This window comes from Chiroxiphia lanceolata, chromosome 21, assembly GCF_009829145.1.
Source record: "Chiroxiphia lanceolata isolate bChiLan1 chromosome 21, bChiLan1.pri, whole genome shotgun sequence".
Lineage (NCBI taxonomy): Eukaryota > Metazoa > Chordata > Aves > Passeriformes > Pipridae > Chiroxiphia > Chiroxiphia lanceolata.
Genome location: NC_045657.1, coordinates 9944430 through 9961428, shown reverse-complemented (window position 1 = coordinate 9961428; position 16999 = coordinate 9944430). Strand labels below are relative to the sequence as shown.

The 16999-nt window shown below is 50.4% G+C and overlaps 1 protein-coding gene across 6 annotated transcripts in view; it reads left to right on the top strand.

The window, feature by feature from the left end:
* Window positions 1-16999, top strand: part of NSMF (NMDA receptor synaptonuclear signaling and neuronal migration factor) — a 51305-nt gene that overhangs the window by 23178 nt on the left and 11128 nt on the right. Inside the window, exons 4-12 of one of the 6 annotated variants that reach the window (XM_032708389.1) lie at window positions 2834-2909; window positions 4586-4591; window positions 5120-5188; window positions 9290-9342; window positions 11349-11438; window positions 13023-13144; window positions 14587-14670; window positions 15717-15750; window positions 16283-16353. In XM_032708389.1, coding sequence (XP_032564280.1) covers window positions 2834-2909; window positions 4586-4591; window positions 5120-5188; window positions 9290-9342; window positions 11349-11438; window positions 13023-13144; window positions 14587-14670; window positions 15717-15750; window positions 16283-16353 — 605 coding nt within the window. The remainder of the gene's footprint in view (window positions 1-2833; window positions 2910-4585; window positions 4592-5119; window positions 5189-9289; window positions 9343-11348; window positions 11439-13022; window positions 13145-14586; window positions 14671-15716; window positions 15751-16282; window positions 16354-16999) is intronic. The other 5 variants (XM_032708390.1, XM_032708392.1, XM_032708391.1 and 2 more) reach the window with 5 other exon arrangements.

Here is a 16999-nt window from a genome sequence, read left to right as displayed (position 1 = left end):
GATGCCATGTCCTGTTTCTGGGCCTTGGAGTTTAATATCTGTTTTTAACTAGGCAGCAGTTTTTCCTGGGGCCAGTTACGAATGTGAAATGGAGATCTGTCTTTCTGAATACATATCAAGAGCAGTTACTTAAATAGGAACAAAGTGGGCCAGTGGATGCCTCCATGAGTAGTTTGTGTTTCTTACAAACAGGCAGCAACTCCCCTTGGTGATTCTCTCAAGCCTCTGAGTTGTGGCACGTGTGGCTGCACAGGCAGGGCTGTGTCTCTGAGCCCAAATCCCATCACAGCACTGGCATCGTGGAAGGAAATCTTCCTCAGCTTGGTCTCATTTGCACTCTGTAGCCAAGTGCTGTCCCTCAGAGAGAACCAGAGAACTGAGCAGCACGAGTGGCACAGGCTGCAAGAAGAATTCCCTGGCATGTCCTTCATGCCTGGCTAGCAGGAAAAGGGAGCAGAGAAGAGGGGAGATGGGGGAGAGGCTGATTTCCCCAGAGGGTCACCCTGCAGTGCTGCTGCTCTGTTTGGATTTACGTGACATGTTGCTGCCAACCAACACTCATGGCAGCCAGGCCTGACTGGCATCATTTAATATGGATTTTGATGCTGAGTTTACACCATTCCAGGGAAGCACAAGCTGTCATCTCCTGGGCTGCTCCCAGCATCTCTCACAGACACATCCACTCATGGATCCACATCCACCACGGACAGTGGTGCTGGGATTTGGGTGCAGTGGCTGGAGATGCTGATTGTGGTGCTGGTGTTCCTCCAGTCTCACCAAGCCCATGGCCCCTCAGTTGTTTCATCACAGTTGATGCAACATGAAAGGAGAACAAGCTGCTCTGCCTGACCAAAAAGAAGTTTGCTGCCTGCAAACTCCTGGCAGCAACAGCCATACCCATAGTCTGAATTTTAGTTCAGTGGGTGAGCTCTGGAGCTGAGCTGTGCTGCCTAGTCCCCACCTGTGTGCTCCTCTGCTGCTGTTCTAGCTCTGGCTGGTAAAGAGACACCTCTGAAGGGTCCCAAATCCTTAATTCTCCATTGAGTGCTATGTGTAGGACAGGGATATCCTTCCTATATTGACTCCTGTCTGGGAGAAAAGGAGGGGAGGCTCCCAGGGATGGTCCAGGCAAAGGCTCCTAAGGAAATTAGCTGTTGTTCATAAGCTTTGCTTTGAACCAAAGCTAGTGGCTTAAAAGCTGTAAAATACATCAAGAGATGTCAGTTCTTTGAGATGTGTAGCCCCTGAGAAGTCTGTACAGAATTGTTGGCTAAAAAGGAATTTGTACAACTTCTCCTCCACCACTTCTGTGGGTTTGAGACTTCAAACAAGTAATTAATTCCTTTACAGTCTGAGTTGTTCTGCATTGCTTCTCTGTGTTTTGGAGGAGAGCAGACTTAGGGACTGCATCACAAGTCTTTACCACACTGGAACGCAGCTTTCATTTAACATATATATTTCCTTAGGGTGCCTTTAAACAGGACTTGACGTAAACTCTTAGCTGAGAAGGAGTGTTTGGTACAGCTTTCTATAGATTTCTGGGAAGCTTCACTTCAAAGGAATTCTCCCCAGTTGCAGTTAGCAGTTTTTGCATCTGTGACTGCAGCCACTTTTTGTACTTTGAGGGAGTAGCAGGGTCAGTCTGTAATATATGATGATCTGTACAAGACATTTGGTAAGATAGCTGGTCTGTAGTAATTATGTCTGCAGTGGACATGTGGGGTTTGACTGGGTCTAGACCAATGCAAGTGAGCTAATAATAATATATATATATAAAAATATAATATATATTATATAAATATATATATAAAATTATATATATAATAATAATAATGCCAGAATATTAATGGCTAAGATGCCACAGTTGCAAATGATCTGAAAACTTGAATGCCTGAAGCAACACCAACATGTGGCAAGGCATTGGGCAAGGAAGCCACAAAACTGGGAGTGAAGCAAGATGAAAAATCAGGTAGCCCCAAATCCCAGGAATCCAGTCCACTGAGATCTCTCAAGTCTTGTGGCAGTGGATTTCAATCTCCCTCTGATTTTCCTCCTGCCTGACTCCAGGCTGAGAGGTCTCCGGGACAGGTTCCTCCTCCTGGGCACCACCATCCCACACATGTAATTAGTGACTTATTTTGCTGCCTGCTTTTTGTCTTAGTGATCATTCTGTGAAGATGGTGCGGTGTCCTGGTGCCCTGGAATTAGGAAATAATCCACAGTTGGTTTTGGCAGGGCAGTTTACAAACAGAGATGACCAAGTCAGCCCAGTTACCTGCGGATTTATAGCTGATGGGCAGCTTGACTTCCAAACCAAATGAACTCCTGAGGGCAAGGTCACCAGGAGCAGGCATGTGAGGGGTTTATTGAAACTTGAGTGGCACCAAAAGAGATCTCAGGCTCACAGTTCTCAGGAGAGGCTTCTACCAGAGGCTATATCAGAAAGAACTGGAGGAATGGGACATTTCAAATTAACAGTATAAAGGAAAAAGCAGAGACTGGAAAATGCTTTTAATGAAAAATGTTTCTTTCCACTGTTGGTTTTTTTTTTCCCGGTTCAAATGTCACTTTGTAATTCCTGGATTACTCTAATCTTCTGTGTTTAGGATAGAGCTTTTATTCTTCATTTAGTAGCCTGATAGACAGGCTTAGCACCAATTTACAGAGCACTGGGTGGCAGTGTGCATATATATGAGGAGGATGAGACTCCTGCTCAGTACAGGGCAGGATGCTGAAAAAAAAAAGTCATAAGAGAAAGAGCTTGGGAAGTCTGACTGTCTGAAAGATGTCTGTGCCCTCTGGATACTCAGGCTTTGCTCTCTGTCTCTTCCAGATGATGTCCCCATACGAACCTGGTTCCCAAAGGAGAACCTCTTCAGTTTTCACACCGCTACTACAACTATGCAAGCGTAAGTGAAACCCCTGCTGTGGCTTTTGTGTGGATCCCAGAGCCCACATCCTGCTCAGAGCTGTGTCTGAGAGCTGAGTTGTGTGTTTGGCATCACAGTCCAGGGGTGAGAGAGAGAGAAACTTGTCTCTTATTAATTTTTGCTTCACTGATTAGTTTTTTCCTATTGTTCTCATTTATTTGGTTTTACCTTCTTTAACTCCTTGGGCTGCTCAGTTCTCTCTGCTTCCCTTGTTTTGTCTGTGACACTGCCCTGGCCCTGGCTGCCATGCAGAGGGAGGGTCCTCTGGGAGCACCAGCTGAGACCCTCCACCACTTCCTTCTGCTGCACCCACTTCCCCGAGGGAAAGTTATTCCAGGTTTCCCCTGCGTCGCTCATTCCAGAGACATCCCCTTTCTATGGGATAAGATGTAGCCCTGCAGTTCTGCTCTAGTCTGGTCATTTGAAGAAGTTATCACTAAAATCCCTGCAAAGTATGGAGGGATGTGAGTTGGAAGAGCCTTTCTCTCCACACTCCATGCAGGATTTGGTGCCCCTGGTTGTTTTGCATTGGGAGGAGACACTTCTCAAAGGGCTGAAGAGAGCAAGGAAAGCCTCATTTCCAGGTTGTACCCAACTTGTCAGGAAGTTTTGTCTTCCTGGCTTCAGTTATTTCCTACCTGACTGGAAAGCCAAGTGAGGAAAATGAGACAATGTCCTGCCTTCCAAGGCCCTTCTCCAGCCTTGTCACTTTTTCCCTGTGTGCTTCTTCCAATGTCTGGAACTCCCTCAGCTCTCCTGCTCTCCCTGCTTTCTTCTTGTCTAATCTGGTGTCCTTTTTGTAATCTGTTTCTCTGATATTTCTTCCTTTCCCTCATACTTTTCCCTTCCCAAATCCTGAAAAGGAGCTGATTGTTGATCTTGGGATAACTCAGACTGGATCAGACCTGTAAGGATTGCTGCAGGGAGGGCTGGATCCAACGCTGAGTAGCAGAGTAGCTGCATTCCCCAGGAAAAAACTCTTTAAAAATGTTGGCTGGGAACAATTAGTGGTGTTTTACAGTTCTGATCTGACCCACAAACCATGCACAAAACCAGCACATTGCCTTTGGGCACATCCTTTACTCTCTGAATGCAAATTTGCTGAGCAGAAGATTTGTTGCAGGATGATGGCCCATGGCAGGGCTTACAGGGCTTGAAGGCCAAAGGTTTGGGGAATGGTGTCCTAAGGAAACCCTTGAGGAGCACAACCCCCTTGGTTACCATTTCTGGAGGTTCTGTGCTGCCTCCAGAAACTGCACAGAAACATCTCCAGAAGTTCAGGGCACCTCCCTGAGGTGTTGGGGTGGCTTCCCAGGTATCCCTGGGCTCTGCTCCAGTGCTGTCCCTGCTCCAGAAGCCTGTGAAGGTGCACCCTGATGGGCCACATCCAGCTCTTGTACATCTGCATGTTCTCTGGGTCTGTGTGGAGCTCACTTGGCATCCAGGCCACATGTCAGTGCTTCCCCAGGGAGGATACAGCTCTGTCAAGTTGGAGTTCTCACCACTGAGAAATGTTTAATTTCAAAAGCAATTTCCTTCCACCTAACAAGAAGTATTCCTTCTGGAGTGAGAAATCCCTCAGAACGCTGGCTGGGGCTGAGCACTAACGAATTCCTCTTCTCTTTCTTTTTCCCTGCCTCTCCTGGAATCTCTAGCATCTCGTAAGTATAATCTTCAGTTTTTATTTCCTTGTCTGTTGGTGTCCTGGATAAACTCTCCTTTCCTCTCCTCTCCTGTCCATCATATCCACTCATGCTTTCCCTGTGCAGGGGCTGTCTCAGCTGGCAGGAGGTTAGGTGGCTACACCTGTAGGCCTACGTGGATCACACCACAACCGTCCCCATCTTCGAGGTGCAGACCCCAGTTGTTGGCACACTTTTATCCCTCTCAGTCCTGGTGTGCAGAGGGGCTGTGTCTGCAGCTCCCAGGTCCATTCTCTGTAGCAGGGATGGGGCTGCTCAGCCCTGGTCTTTGGGCCACGCTCTGATCTTTGCTTGTCCAGCCCCTGCCCTGGGGAGTGAGGAGCTGTGGTTTGGTGAGTGCTGTGCCCAGCCCTGCCCCGCACTCAGGGCTGTCCATCCCTGGGCAGCACAGTCTCTGTTGTCTGCTGAGAGCTTTCCTGTCTGTGTTCCGTGTCCTCTGCAGTTCAAAGCTGTGGAGTTGGTTAATGGCTTGAAATGGTTTCCCAGGGCGTTCAGGGGCTACGCAGAGAGGAAGAGACGGAAACGGGAGAATGATTCCGCAGCTGTTATCCAGAGGTAGGGCCCCTTCCCTCCCGGAGCTGTGACCCTGCCTGGTGTTGCATGGGCCCTTTGGGTGTCAGCAGTGAACCCTGATGGCATTGGCTGTGTCCCTGTCTGTGTGCTGTCCATAGGGACACTGGCAGTGGCCGTGTAGGAGCTGTGGAGGTGAAGAGCTGATCTCCATCTTCTTAAAGAACACTGTCAAGTTTCTTATAACATTCCAAATATAATATATGTGATCCGTGTCTCAGGCAGAAAAATTTAAAAAGTTAAAGGTGCAATTTCCCAGCCTTCTCCCAAATACTTGGAATTTTATATCATTATAGAATGGTTTGGGTTGGAAGGGACCTTAAACATCATCTAGTTCCAACTCCTCTGCCATGGGCAGGATTTGGTTGAGGTTAGCTGAATACTTTTATGTGCTGCTGCTGCATCTACAAATGCACCTCAAAAATCTGAGACTTAAGCAAAATTAACATCTCTAGTGACAAGAAGCCTGTTTTTTAATCTTTTTTTTTTTTCAATAATAGGGAAAAAAGGGGGATGGGGACTGATTCCTTTTCCATGTATTACACAAAGGCCTGGTTTCCCTCTGCAGGCCTCCTATGGCACATCACTTACCCACAGTGGGAATCAGAACTGGTTTGTTTTTTTAAATGTGCCAAGGCTCGTGTATTTTGGCAGCCTACTAAAAAGGGTAACACAGTGTTTGTGTCATTGCTTAAAAACTGCCATGATGACTTCACTGCTCAAAACCAAGTGGGAGAAAAACATCAGGTTTTTTTATCTGGGAAATTGCCAGGCAGACTTTTTTTTTAGCAGCTTAAGGATGGTGTGTTTTTTTAAAACAAGAATGAAGAGAAATAAAAATCAGTACTAAAGATGCTTTCAACAAATAGACAGTGGATCTTTAAAAAGAGGGAGATTTCTCAGAATCTGGAAGACAGAGGCAAGTCTTGGTGAGGAAGTGGCTTGTTCATGTGGTCTGTGAGTACAGGAGCAGGAGCTGTGTGCCTTGGTGGTGCTGTGTGGTCAGGGGAGAGGATGGAGTCACCTCATCCTTGTGTTGGGTGGCCAGGACGTCCCCCGTGCACACTGAAGGTCCAGGCAGGGCTGCACAGCAGGAGCACATCTGTGTTTATCATGTCCCAAAGAGGAGGGAGGACAGCAGTGATGGGCTGTTGGCTGTGCCATGTGCAAGCAGACCCTGGCCAGTTACAAGGACTGCTGGCAGTGTTCAGCCCCCTTCTCCAGGGAGTGAGGCAGACCCCAGCCCCACCTCACTTCTGGGTGCTTGTTGTGCACCCTGTCATGGCCTCGGGTGTTTTGGGGTTCAGTTGTTGTTGCCCAGCCCCTTCAGTCCTTGACCCTGGGAGGCTGGTTTGTGTGGCCTGGCACACAGGGATGGCTCTGGTGCCCAGGGAGGCTGGATTGCATGGCATGGCACCCAGGGATGCTGCCTTGGGACTCAGGGATGCCCAGAGTGAACCGTGTGCCTGCTGCAGGAGCAGCCAGGGAGGGGAATGGGAGAGGTGCTGCCAGGAGTGTGGGTAGAGAAAAGGCTTCTCTGCACAGTGTGGTGACCCACTGTGGGCAGAGCTGCAGGGTGTGGAGTGAGGCTGTGGTGTTTTGGAGGCCCTCTGGCTGGGATGGAGACCCTGGAGGGATACCTGGGATGGAGGTGCTGTGGGGTCGTGCCTGTCAGGCAAACTGGAGCCTGTCAGGAGGAGCACTGGTCAGAAAAGGGAGTAACAAGGAGATTTTGTCACTGAAACTTGAGGATTGCTGGTTGTGTTCTGATGGGTGAAGAGATCTTGCACAGTGACACAGGGGTTTTTGGTGCAGTTGCAGGAGCCAGGCAGGAAGGCTGGGCAGGTTTATGGAGCCCCACTGCTCACAGAACAGGTTGCACCTTCCCCAGAGCCAGTCCTGCCATGCTGACATGCATGTACAGAGGAGCCTGAGGACCCAGACAGCTGCAAAAAGCCCTCAGAAGGATCTGGATGCCCACGGGATGCCCACATTAGGAGTCAGTTCCAGGTTTGCACCTCCTTTCCAAAGTGCTGTTTTTTCTAGAAGAGATGAGAAGGAGCAAAAGTTCTTCATCCCATTCTCTGAGCATTTAGTGTGGTGGTTAACCCTGAGCAGCTGGACTCTCCCTGGAGCTGCTCTGAGCAGTATTTAGGTCTCTCATGGGAGAGCCCAAGCTGTCTAGGCAGCTGGGAGCAGCGTTCTTCTGTGGCAAACACTGCTTTACCCCTCTGCTCTCAGGGTCTGAAGAATCTCCTCTGTGGAGAAGACAACTGAGCATTTAACAAAAAAGGGGATTTTACTCCAAAATACCAAAAGCCCAAAGGATGTAACAGTGGCCTTGGCAGTTAACATTGGTGCTCAGTGTCTGGTTTGATCTTGGGCTCACAGTGGACCACAAAGATTTTCATTCTGATGAGTATAGATAACATATATCTAAGACTTTTTCTTTGTCTAAAGCACAGCCCTGGTTCCCTTAAAATGTTGTATTTATTTGGATTTGAATCTAATGCACAGTAGGACAGACCCCATTGTCAGTCACGGTGTACCCCAGAAGACTCTGTGTGTTGAGCCAGCTCAGATGTGTCAGTGGATGTGTCTAAAGGGGTAGTTTTCTGATCCGCAGCAGTGACTTCATGTGCTCAATTACAGATATAATAAATCTTTGGAAAACATTAATAGCCCAAGTGCAGATGGAAATTTGGCATGAAATCATGTTGCTTCCAGCTGCTAGTTTTCCTTCTTGAGCTGCTGAATTTGGATCCCGATGACAAGAAGGGATCCAGGGCCTAAGTGGGGAAGTGCAGAGGGTGATGTGGGTTAAGTGCTCTCCCACAAGGACTGTGTTTGTGTGGATCTCCCTGTGCAGGAGCAGAGGTATCCAGATTTCTCTGAACAACTTCACACTGGTGCTGGAAGTGTCTCCTGGTCCAGTGCTAAAGCATCTGCATGGTTGTAACATGTCCCTACTCACCCCACTAACCTGTGTGTGAGCCAGACAACTTGGCATTGACCCCTTTCACCAGCTGTAGTCTCTGTTGCTTGGTGTCTGTGGTGTGTGTTGGGGGGCAGAAGGGAATCCAGGAAGACTCCCTCACTCCGTGTAGGTTCCCTGACATCCTGGGGCTGCACTGTGGGGTGAAGTCACCCTGACTAAGTAGGGTTCATGGAGAGGTGACACTTGTCTTGATAGTCCACATGCTGCTCCTCCCTCTGTCTCTTCTGCTGTCCTGTTTGATTCCTGTCCTGTTCCTGCCTTGGTGAGTGGTGAGAAACTAAAGCAAACAGGTCCCTTGCTCTTGGAGGGGCTGGACAAAGAATCCCTTTGCCACGGCCTTTTACACAGACTGTTTTACACAGACCTGACTGTGAGGTGTAACTGCTCCCCAGGGATTACCCTCCATGGATTTTCCCTGGAGCTCTGCAGCCCCTCTGGCCCTGCCTGTGAGTCCTGGGCAGGGCAGTGGGGGTGGCAGCTGCAGCAGAGAGCAGGTCCCTGGGGACAGCCAGCATTGCTCAGCGCTGCTGTCTAAGGAGGGACAGCCTGCTCTAGCCTTCCCCAGCTCTTGGCCCTGCAGAGCAGGATGGGCTGCATGGTTCCCAACAGCAGGGGTGGGATCTCAGCAGCTGCAGTGTTTGGGGATGAGCACAACCACAAGCATGGTGTGTGCAGAACCTGGGCACCTCACACTCCTGCTGAACCAGGATAAAGGGGAGCAGGCACTGCTCTTTACTAGGAAAAAAGGGAACATTCCCAGCATGGGCAGTGTCTGTGCTCAGCAAGGTACAGCACAGCTGTGCCTCAGTCACAGGAAAAAGAGAGCAGGCTGAGAGCAGGGGGTGCCATGTAGGACCCCCCTTGCCCCGTGCCAGGGAGCTCAGAATAGTCCCACTCTTGGCAAACACATCATCCCCAGCACTGGGTCGGTGCAGGCTGGGGACCTGATCTCCAGCTTTTGAAAGCCCAGAAGGAAATACGCCATCATGCCCATTTTGGTTTTGTTCCTCCCATTTTTTCAGTCCTGCTGGGCCCAGGTGTTGCTTTGTGTCACCTTCCTCAAAGGTTGTGTTTGGCCTTTCTTTCAGGAATTTTCGGAAGCACCTCCGCATGGTGGGGAGCCGAAGGGTTAAAGCACAAAGTAAGTGAGCACCTGTGGGCTGTGGCTGTGAGGAGCTGGGGTTTGTGCTGGAGGGACATGGGGAGCTCTGTCACATGCAGCTCTGGGTGGAAAGGACCTGGCACCGGGCTGGAGAGAGGATTTGACCTGCTGGTGCCATTTATCCTATAAAAAGGAAGGCCAGGTTGCTGCAAGTCTCCAGGACATGTGGATGTCTCCAAGCAGCCTGAAAGTTACTTCCAAGGACCCTCTGCCTTGGCTGTGGGAGATCTTTGGTGCAAGGAGTGGAAGGAAAGCTGCAGCATCCTTGCCCTGTGTGTGGGTTTTGGTGGAGGCTTGTGAGGAGAACCCGAGCTGGGAGTTGAGCAGAGCTGGAAGCACTGCCTGGCCTCCCCTGCAGCTGTGACCAGCTGTGCCTCCTGGGGTACTCAGTGCTCCCTGTGCCATGCAGGCTGCTGGCTGTCTCCTTCTCCCACTGCATTCTCCACAGCAGGACCTGGGGAAAGTTGCCTGCTGGGAGCTGAGAGGATGATGGAAGGGAGAAAGAAGAAGAACAGGGAAGAGACTGGAGCAAGGGGGAAATAAGGGAGTGTTGTGCCTCACTGGGGAAGAAATCCCCTCTTAGGCCTGGGAAATGGCAGTTCCCTTTCTCTGCAGAAGGCAACACTCCTTCATAACTTGGTTGGGGCAGCACCCTTGTCACTGTGAAGTGGGCTGAGAGTGGTGTAACCTGCTCCTGAGAGCTGAGGATTGCTCCAGAATGGAAAACAGCTTGTTCTTCCCACCCCCTGGCCAGGCATCGTGTACAGACTGCCCACTGCAAAGCACTGCTGAGTTCAATTTGCATTCTTTCCTCTCTCATATGCTGTGGGAAGTGATCAGCAAAGAGCTTTGCCCTTTCCAGAGTCTTTGTTGGCATCTGAGTTAGCACTGCCTGACGTGGCCAGGGCTCACCTCCCCCAGAACTGTGGGGAAGCTCAGGCATGTGTCTGCCTCTGGAACTCTGGGGTCATGTTTTCAAAGCTTTCTTTGTGTGCACAATACCTCAGTGCCTGGTTTAAATGCAAGCTGAGGATGGAGATCACCTGAAGAACTGAAGATGTGATTTCTCTCCCTGGACACCCACCCTGGACACACTGCAGGAGGGGACAGGTCACACCCACCCTGGACACACTGCAGGAGGGGACAGGTCACTTCTCAGCTCTTGTGATACAGACCTGCAGTGGATTCCTGTGCTGCTGTTACTCGATACCCTGCTGCAAACTCCCTGTCTGCCACCAGAAATAGGAATTAGTGGCTGTAAGTGCCTGTTAATCTTGGCATAATGGCTCTCACATGGGCTTGCCAAGTCAGACATGGTGGTTGGCACTTCCCAGGAATTTGCCTGCGGTGCAGCCAGCTGGGCCAAGCTCCCTGGATTCCGATTGGGAAATGCCAGCACAAACAGTACAATACTCCTTGGGAAAAGAAAACAAACCAGAGGTAGTGCTCACAAGAGTGCAGGCAAGCAAGGCTGAAGGATTTCCTATTTTGCAATGCAAGTTAGAAAGCATGAGATTTCCAGAGACATTCCTGTCCTGCTGTTTGGTCCAGCTCCGATTGGGATGAAGGGATGACGAACATGAAGGGAGAACTGCCTGGAGAACTACTGCCTTCTTCTGGTCATAGAGGTCATTAACTGTGCAGTGCATCTTCCTGGGAGGCCTTTGAGTCCAAGCACTTACCCTGGGACACCAGAATAGCTTTGCTAAATTGAGGTTTGAGCTGTGTGCCATTTAAGGAGAGACCATCAAGTGTCATCCGCTTTCTGTGTTACCCACCCTGTCCTCTGCAGGGCACTTTGTGCTGTGTAGAAGAGAGACCCATGTTTGCTGTGTGGAAAGGACTCACGTTTGGCAAGTGGAAGGACAAGCCCAGGGGAGTCTGTGATGTGTGGCTTTGGTGGAAATCTACTGGCTGTTTTGTTTGGTGGCAGCAGCAGAGGTGGCTTTGGGATCTGTTAATGTCCTGCTCTGGTTTTATCCTAGCCTTTGCCGAACGGCGTGAGAGGAGCTTCAGCAGGTCCTGGAGTGACCCGACTCCCATCAAAGCTGATTCCTTCCATGACTCTCGAGAAAGTGAGTTCTGAGTCCTTCCTCCTGTGGGCAAACCCTCCAGTGGAGGTGTTGACTGGAGTCCCACTGGAGTAACTCCTCTGTGCCCTTCTGTCCTGTCTGTGATCCTTTTAGTTTCCTGAGATCGGAGCACGGAACGCTCCAGGTGTATGTACCTGTTCATCTGTGTGTCCCTCTATTCGTTTGTAGAGCACAACCCAGCTATCATCAGGTTATTAAGCAGTTGCCAAAGGATAGTAGTGGTACAGCTCTCTTACAGCCCTCTGTTCCCATCATCCCTTATTTCCTTGGGACCCAAACAACCCATCTGGAAGCTCGCCAGTCCACGCCTGCCTTCACCAGAGTGGGGCTGACTTGGCTTCCCATGCAGGAGCCCCTTCTGAGCTCTTCTCTAGGCTGGAATAGTTCCAGAACACAACTGAAGTGCTCTGTGAGATGGAGCTTTGATTTCCTGGCCGTGCTGCCTGCACAGGTCAGGCTTGATAGGTGATGATCTTCATTTGGGCTGCCAGGAATTCCTCTGGGAATCCCCAGTAGTGCTGCCACGTTCTGCTTGTGGGGACTGAGATGCTGTTGTGCTAATTTACAGGAGGAAATGCCAGCATCTTCCCACTGTATTCTTATAGAGGGAATGGCCATTTTACAAAGGTTTTATTGAAAGCCTGTAGGCAGGAACTCGGTGGTTATCCATTATGTTGAAATGGATTTCACTAATGAAATGATGTGACCTACCAGGTAAGCGTGAGATCTGGCCCTGCTAGCTGTAGGGGGAGGTGTGTGAAAGGCAGGCCAGGTTCAAAGTGTGACCTGCTTGCTGCTTGGCAGTCTGATCCCTCCCTGCTCCCTCAGCTAAGCAGAGGCACATGGAAAAGCCATGGTTCAGACAGGCTCCAGGCACTGCCCAGCGACACTCGGACGTCCCGACAGGCACAAAGAGAGGCATCTCGGTTCTCTTTCCTCAGTCCAGGAACCATCTCTATTTTTAACCTTTAATGGTCAATTATATTCCTTCCAGATGTTTTTTTCCCCAGGAGGCATTGAAGGCCAACAGGTAAGGTCAATTTGGAGAGCAAATTCAAGTCCACTGTTGCACTATGACTGTGTTTGCTGCAGCTGTCCTCACGCACGCTCTAAGAGTTCTCTGCCAGGATCAGTCTGACCAACAAGGCAGATTTGCTTTACAATCCCTCAAAAGATGTAGTCAGAGCAGTAATTACTACAAGGAGACCAGCTTTGAAGTCTTTGAACTTTTGCTTATCAGCTTGGCAATGCTGAAGTGTAGAGAGCCTGTCTGTGTTCTGTCTCCTTCTCCATCTCTGGAATGACGGGGTGACTGTTGTGAAAGCTGAGCCTGGTGACTGTGAGGGTGATGAAGCTCTGTGATATGTGGTGTGGAGCTCTTCGTGCACTCTCCATCCGTTCCATGTCTGTCTGTTTGGAGACACCAGCCCCAAAGTGTGGTGTCTGTCACTCTGGGGAAGGCAGGAGGGCACAAGTCTGGTGGCTTGTGGAGCCTCCGGCAAGGAAGCTGCCAGAATGGATGGGGAAGGCTGTTCTGCCCTGGTAATGCTCCCTGTGTCCTGGCAGGCCATGACCTTCAGGATTCCTGCGGCACTCTGGAGGGTGACTTCGACTTGAACTGGGAAGCAGAAAAGGAACTTGAAGCCATGGCATGTGACGGAGAAGACTTTATTCCACCAAAAATAATGGTGAGGGTTTCCAGCTCAGCTGCCTGTATCTACTCGGGTTCTGTTCTGTCTGTCCTTTCAGAGCTGAGTTTAGGGTCTCCATGGGAAGAGGCAAGTCTGTTATGTAGGCAGTGCCTCAGGTGTGTGTGAGGGTCACTCAGAGACCAGCCAAGACATGACACATGTTCAGACCTGTTATTGCTGGGGTTAATGTGTTGACAGAAAACTAGAAGGAAGGACCTGTCATCCAAATCAGAGCAGGACTGACACCAACACAGAGTCAAGTCAGCCTGAATCTGTTTAACCCTGAAAATGGAAGCCTGAGTCCCCAGTCCCAGCAGTCCCTCCCTCCTGTTGTTATTTGCCTCATTTACTTTGAAGCTGCATGTCATTCCTTGGGATGGTTTCTCTCTCTTGCTATTCCTTGATTCCAGCCTTCCCCCTGTGCTCCCCTGCTCTGCTCTGTGGGGTTTGGCAGACAGGGCGAGGTTCTCACACATCCCTTCCTCGTCCACATGCACGAGACAAAATGGGGTCTGAGGCTTCCAGCCTGTTGTCAGGGCAGCACTGCCAGTCCAGCACAGCAGTGCTGGGTTTGAATGGGTCCTGCTAAGATCTGGGAAGAGTGAAGGACATGGAGACTGTGTGTGTGGTGGTTGTCCATCCCTGGATATATATATGGAGTGTGTGTGTGTGTGTGTATATATATATATATATATATATATATATATATATATATAATCTCTGCTGCTTCAGAAGTGTCCCATTAACTCCATGTGGCTGGAGCACAGATGTGCTGCCTGCTGGGATGGGAGGCTTGGACACCAACCCCAGCTGGAAGCCAGGCTGCACTTCTCAGTCCACCAGCAGCACTGCCTGCTCTGCTCTCCTGGGGATGAATGGAGGTGCCTGGAATCACAGCACAGCTGGGGCTCTGGTGCTGCTGGAGCCACCTGAACCTTCAGCCAGAGTTGCCAGACACCTTCCTGATGCCTGTGGCCCTGAGCCTGATGCAGTGTCCCACCAGCTGCCAGCCACTCCTGCCTTTTGAACACTCCCTGCACTCCCTGCAGCCAGAAGGGAGGCTGTACAGGAGGGATCCTTACTGGGATACAGCCATTTCTGGGGATACAGCCATTCCTGGTGACATGTCCTCTGTGCACACCAGCCTCCCCTTCCCAAACTGTTCTCTCTGCTGCCTGAGAGGCAGAGCTGTGTGCTCCCGTGTTGGGGTCCAGGAGACAGTGAGTGACACAGGGGGTACTTGGCAGGCCTGGGATGCTCTGTGGTGGAGCAAAGACTGGAATACCTTCCAAAGGGATGCAGAAAGGCTGGATTAACTGCCAGCTTAAGTGACACCTGAGAGCAGATGAACAGGGCACTGTTAGCATGGATTATGTGCTTCTGTCCACACTGTACTATCTTCTCCTCATGCTATTGCACCTTTTTTTTATCTCTTGCAGCTCATTTCTTCCAAGGTGCCCAAAGCAGAGTATGTCCCAACCATTATCCGCAGGGACGACCCCTCCATCATCCCCATCCTCTATGTAAGTAAATCCCTTCTGCTATGGCTGGGAACAGGCTTCATATTGGGAATTTTTTATTTTCCTAGTTCCTGTTATGGTCTCTCCAAAGCACTGGTGTGATTTGGAAGAGCTGCCAGGGAGGGGCTGGGGCTGTGCTGAACCCAGCTTTGGGGTCTGGGGTGGCTTTGTGGGGGCTCAGGTCTGGGCAGAACAGGAAGGTGGAGTGAAAATGGCACGTGGGAGTTGTTGGGCTCTTCAGACCCAGCCAAGCTGCGTGGGGAAATTATCAAGGGAAGGCAGGGCAGGCTGGATCACAGGCAGAGCTCTGCATTGTCAGGCTTAGGGCTCCTCCTTACGCTCATCCTTGAGATGAGCAGGACCTCAGAGCTCAGCAGTGAACACAAACCCCATCACCCCACGAGCTGTGGTGCACCCCTGCCAGTCACTAATTTAACTCTGATTTTTCTCTGGGAATCTGGCCTGAGCAGGTGTCTGAAACAGCAGCAAGGAGTCATGGATCTCTTTTTCCTAATGACTTATTCACTTAATTTGAAAGGGAAGGTGGGACTGACAGCCCAGAGAGGCCTGTGTGCAGCAGGCAGTGCTGCTGGGGGCTCAGCCTTGCTGCCTGCCTTCCTTGGGGAGTTGTGCAGTTGTCCTGATGATCCTGCTGTGCCAGAGGCACTGTGTTGGGCTGTTTATCAGCCAGCTTGGACGTGGGGAAAACTGGCTGCAAAATGTGGGCCAAGAGGCAAGTAGGCATTGCTGCTGCTGACTCTTATCTGATGGACAGTCTGTGCTCTGGATGTGTCTGCAGCCTTCATCTCCAAGCCTTTGGGTGGATTTGGTCTTCATGGGCAGTTGAGCCTTCAGCTTTTGTGCTGAAATGTGATTTAGGGTGGTGATTGCTGTGCTGTCACTACCAGCCTTCAGCTGGTGTAACTGTGCTCTTAGAGCATCTGTTGGCCTGGGAATGGGATTGTGTGCAATATTAGAGACCATAATGCTGTCATGGGAGCTGGTGTAGTGACAGTGAACCTTTGTCTGTCCTCTGTCTTGGTTTCCAGGACCATGAACATGCCACCTTTGATGACATCTTAGGTACGTGAGTGTTATTTCCTTTTCTTGCTTCCTGCCCATTGCGAATGTAACCCATCAATGTGTCAGTCACTCAGCTGCCCTGTGCCTCAGCTGCCACTCATAAAGGTGTTTTTGCCACCCCAGTGACACATGACAGACAGTCAGCTGCTCTTGGATGTGCTGCTGTAATAAACCTTCACTTCTGTGGCTCGTTTTCTATGCCAAGCTCCTGGTGTGTGGAAGGGAAACTAAGGCACAGGGCAGCAGGTACCTGTTCATTGCACCTGTGTGGTGGGTGGGAGCATGAACAGGGTCAGGAGGGCTGGCTCTGCTCCAGTGCCATGGTCAGAGCAGTGCCTGGTGCTGCACCATCCCTTCTCTGCCCTGTGACACACTGGGATTCCTGCTTCCCACAGCATCCCTGGCATGTAGGTGCTGAGCAGCTCTCCCAGCTCAGCCTCCTGCCTGCAGGACTGAAGTGGAAAGAAATAAGATTGATTTTTAACCTCCTCCATGGTTCATATTTTCCAACATGTTTGGGGTTTCTTTGCAGAGGAAATAGAGAAGAAACTTAACATTTATCGCAAAGGCTGCAAAATCTGGAAGATGCTGATATTTTGCCAGGTATGTGAAAGTTGTTAAGTGCTTGGGTGATTTCTTACAAATTTGTCTTTTTCTAAAGGGAGAATGACATGAAGGAAGCAATATTCCAAAGTCAGGTTCCGTTGAAGTAACTGCCAGTGCACAGCTTTCACTTCCCATTTCCCAGACACTGAGCAGGCTGGAGTTGCTGTGACAGCAGGAACTCAAACCTGATTTAGGGAGGCCAGGTCAAGAGCTGGGCTGGTTCTCAGCTGCTCTCGAGGAACCCCAGGCAAACCAGCATCAGCACAGACCTCGAAAGGGGATTCCAGAGACGGGAACAAGCATTTGCAGTGTCATGGTTATGGTGTCCATCCAGTTCCAGTGTGACAGTGACAGTGGTGCAAGCTGTGGATCAGACTGGCAGATGGCTCAGCTGGGAGCTGGAGGCCAGTGGAGGCAGGAGAGGGGTCAGGGTACAGGCTGGAGCTGTGGCTTGGACAGGTTCAAACCCTGCTGGATCTGTGGCTTGCTGGGGATTTCCTTCCCAAGTCTCCTGTTCCTCGGGGTGGTCAGCTTTGGACTTCCCCAGCAGCTGTGCAAGGAACCTTCACATGAGAAATGAGGAAGAGAACCTGACTTGAACTCCCTCCCGTGTCCCCTGTGCTGCAGCATGGCAGGTTTGCTG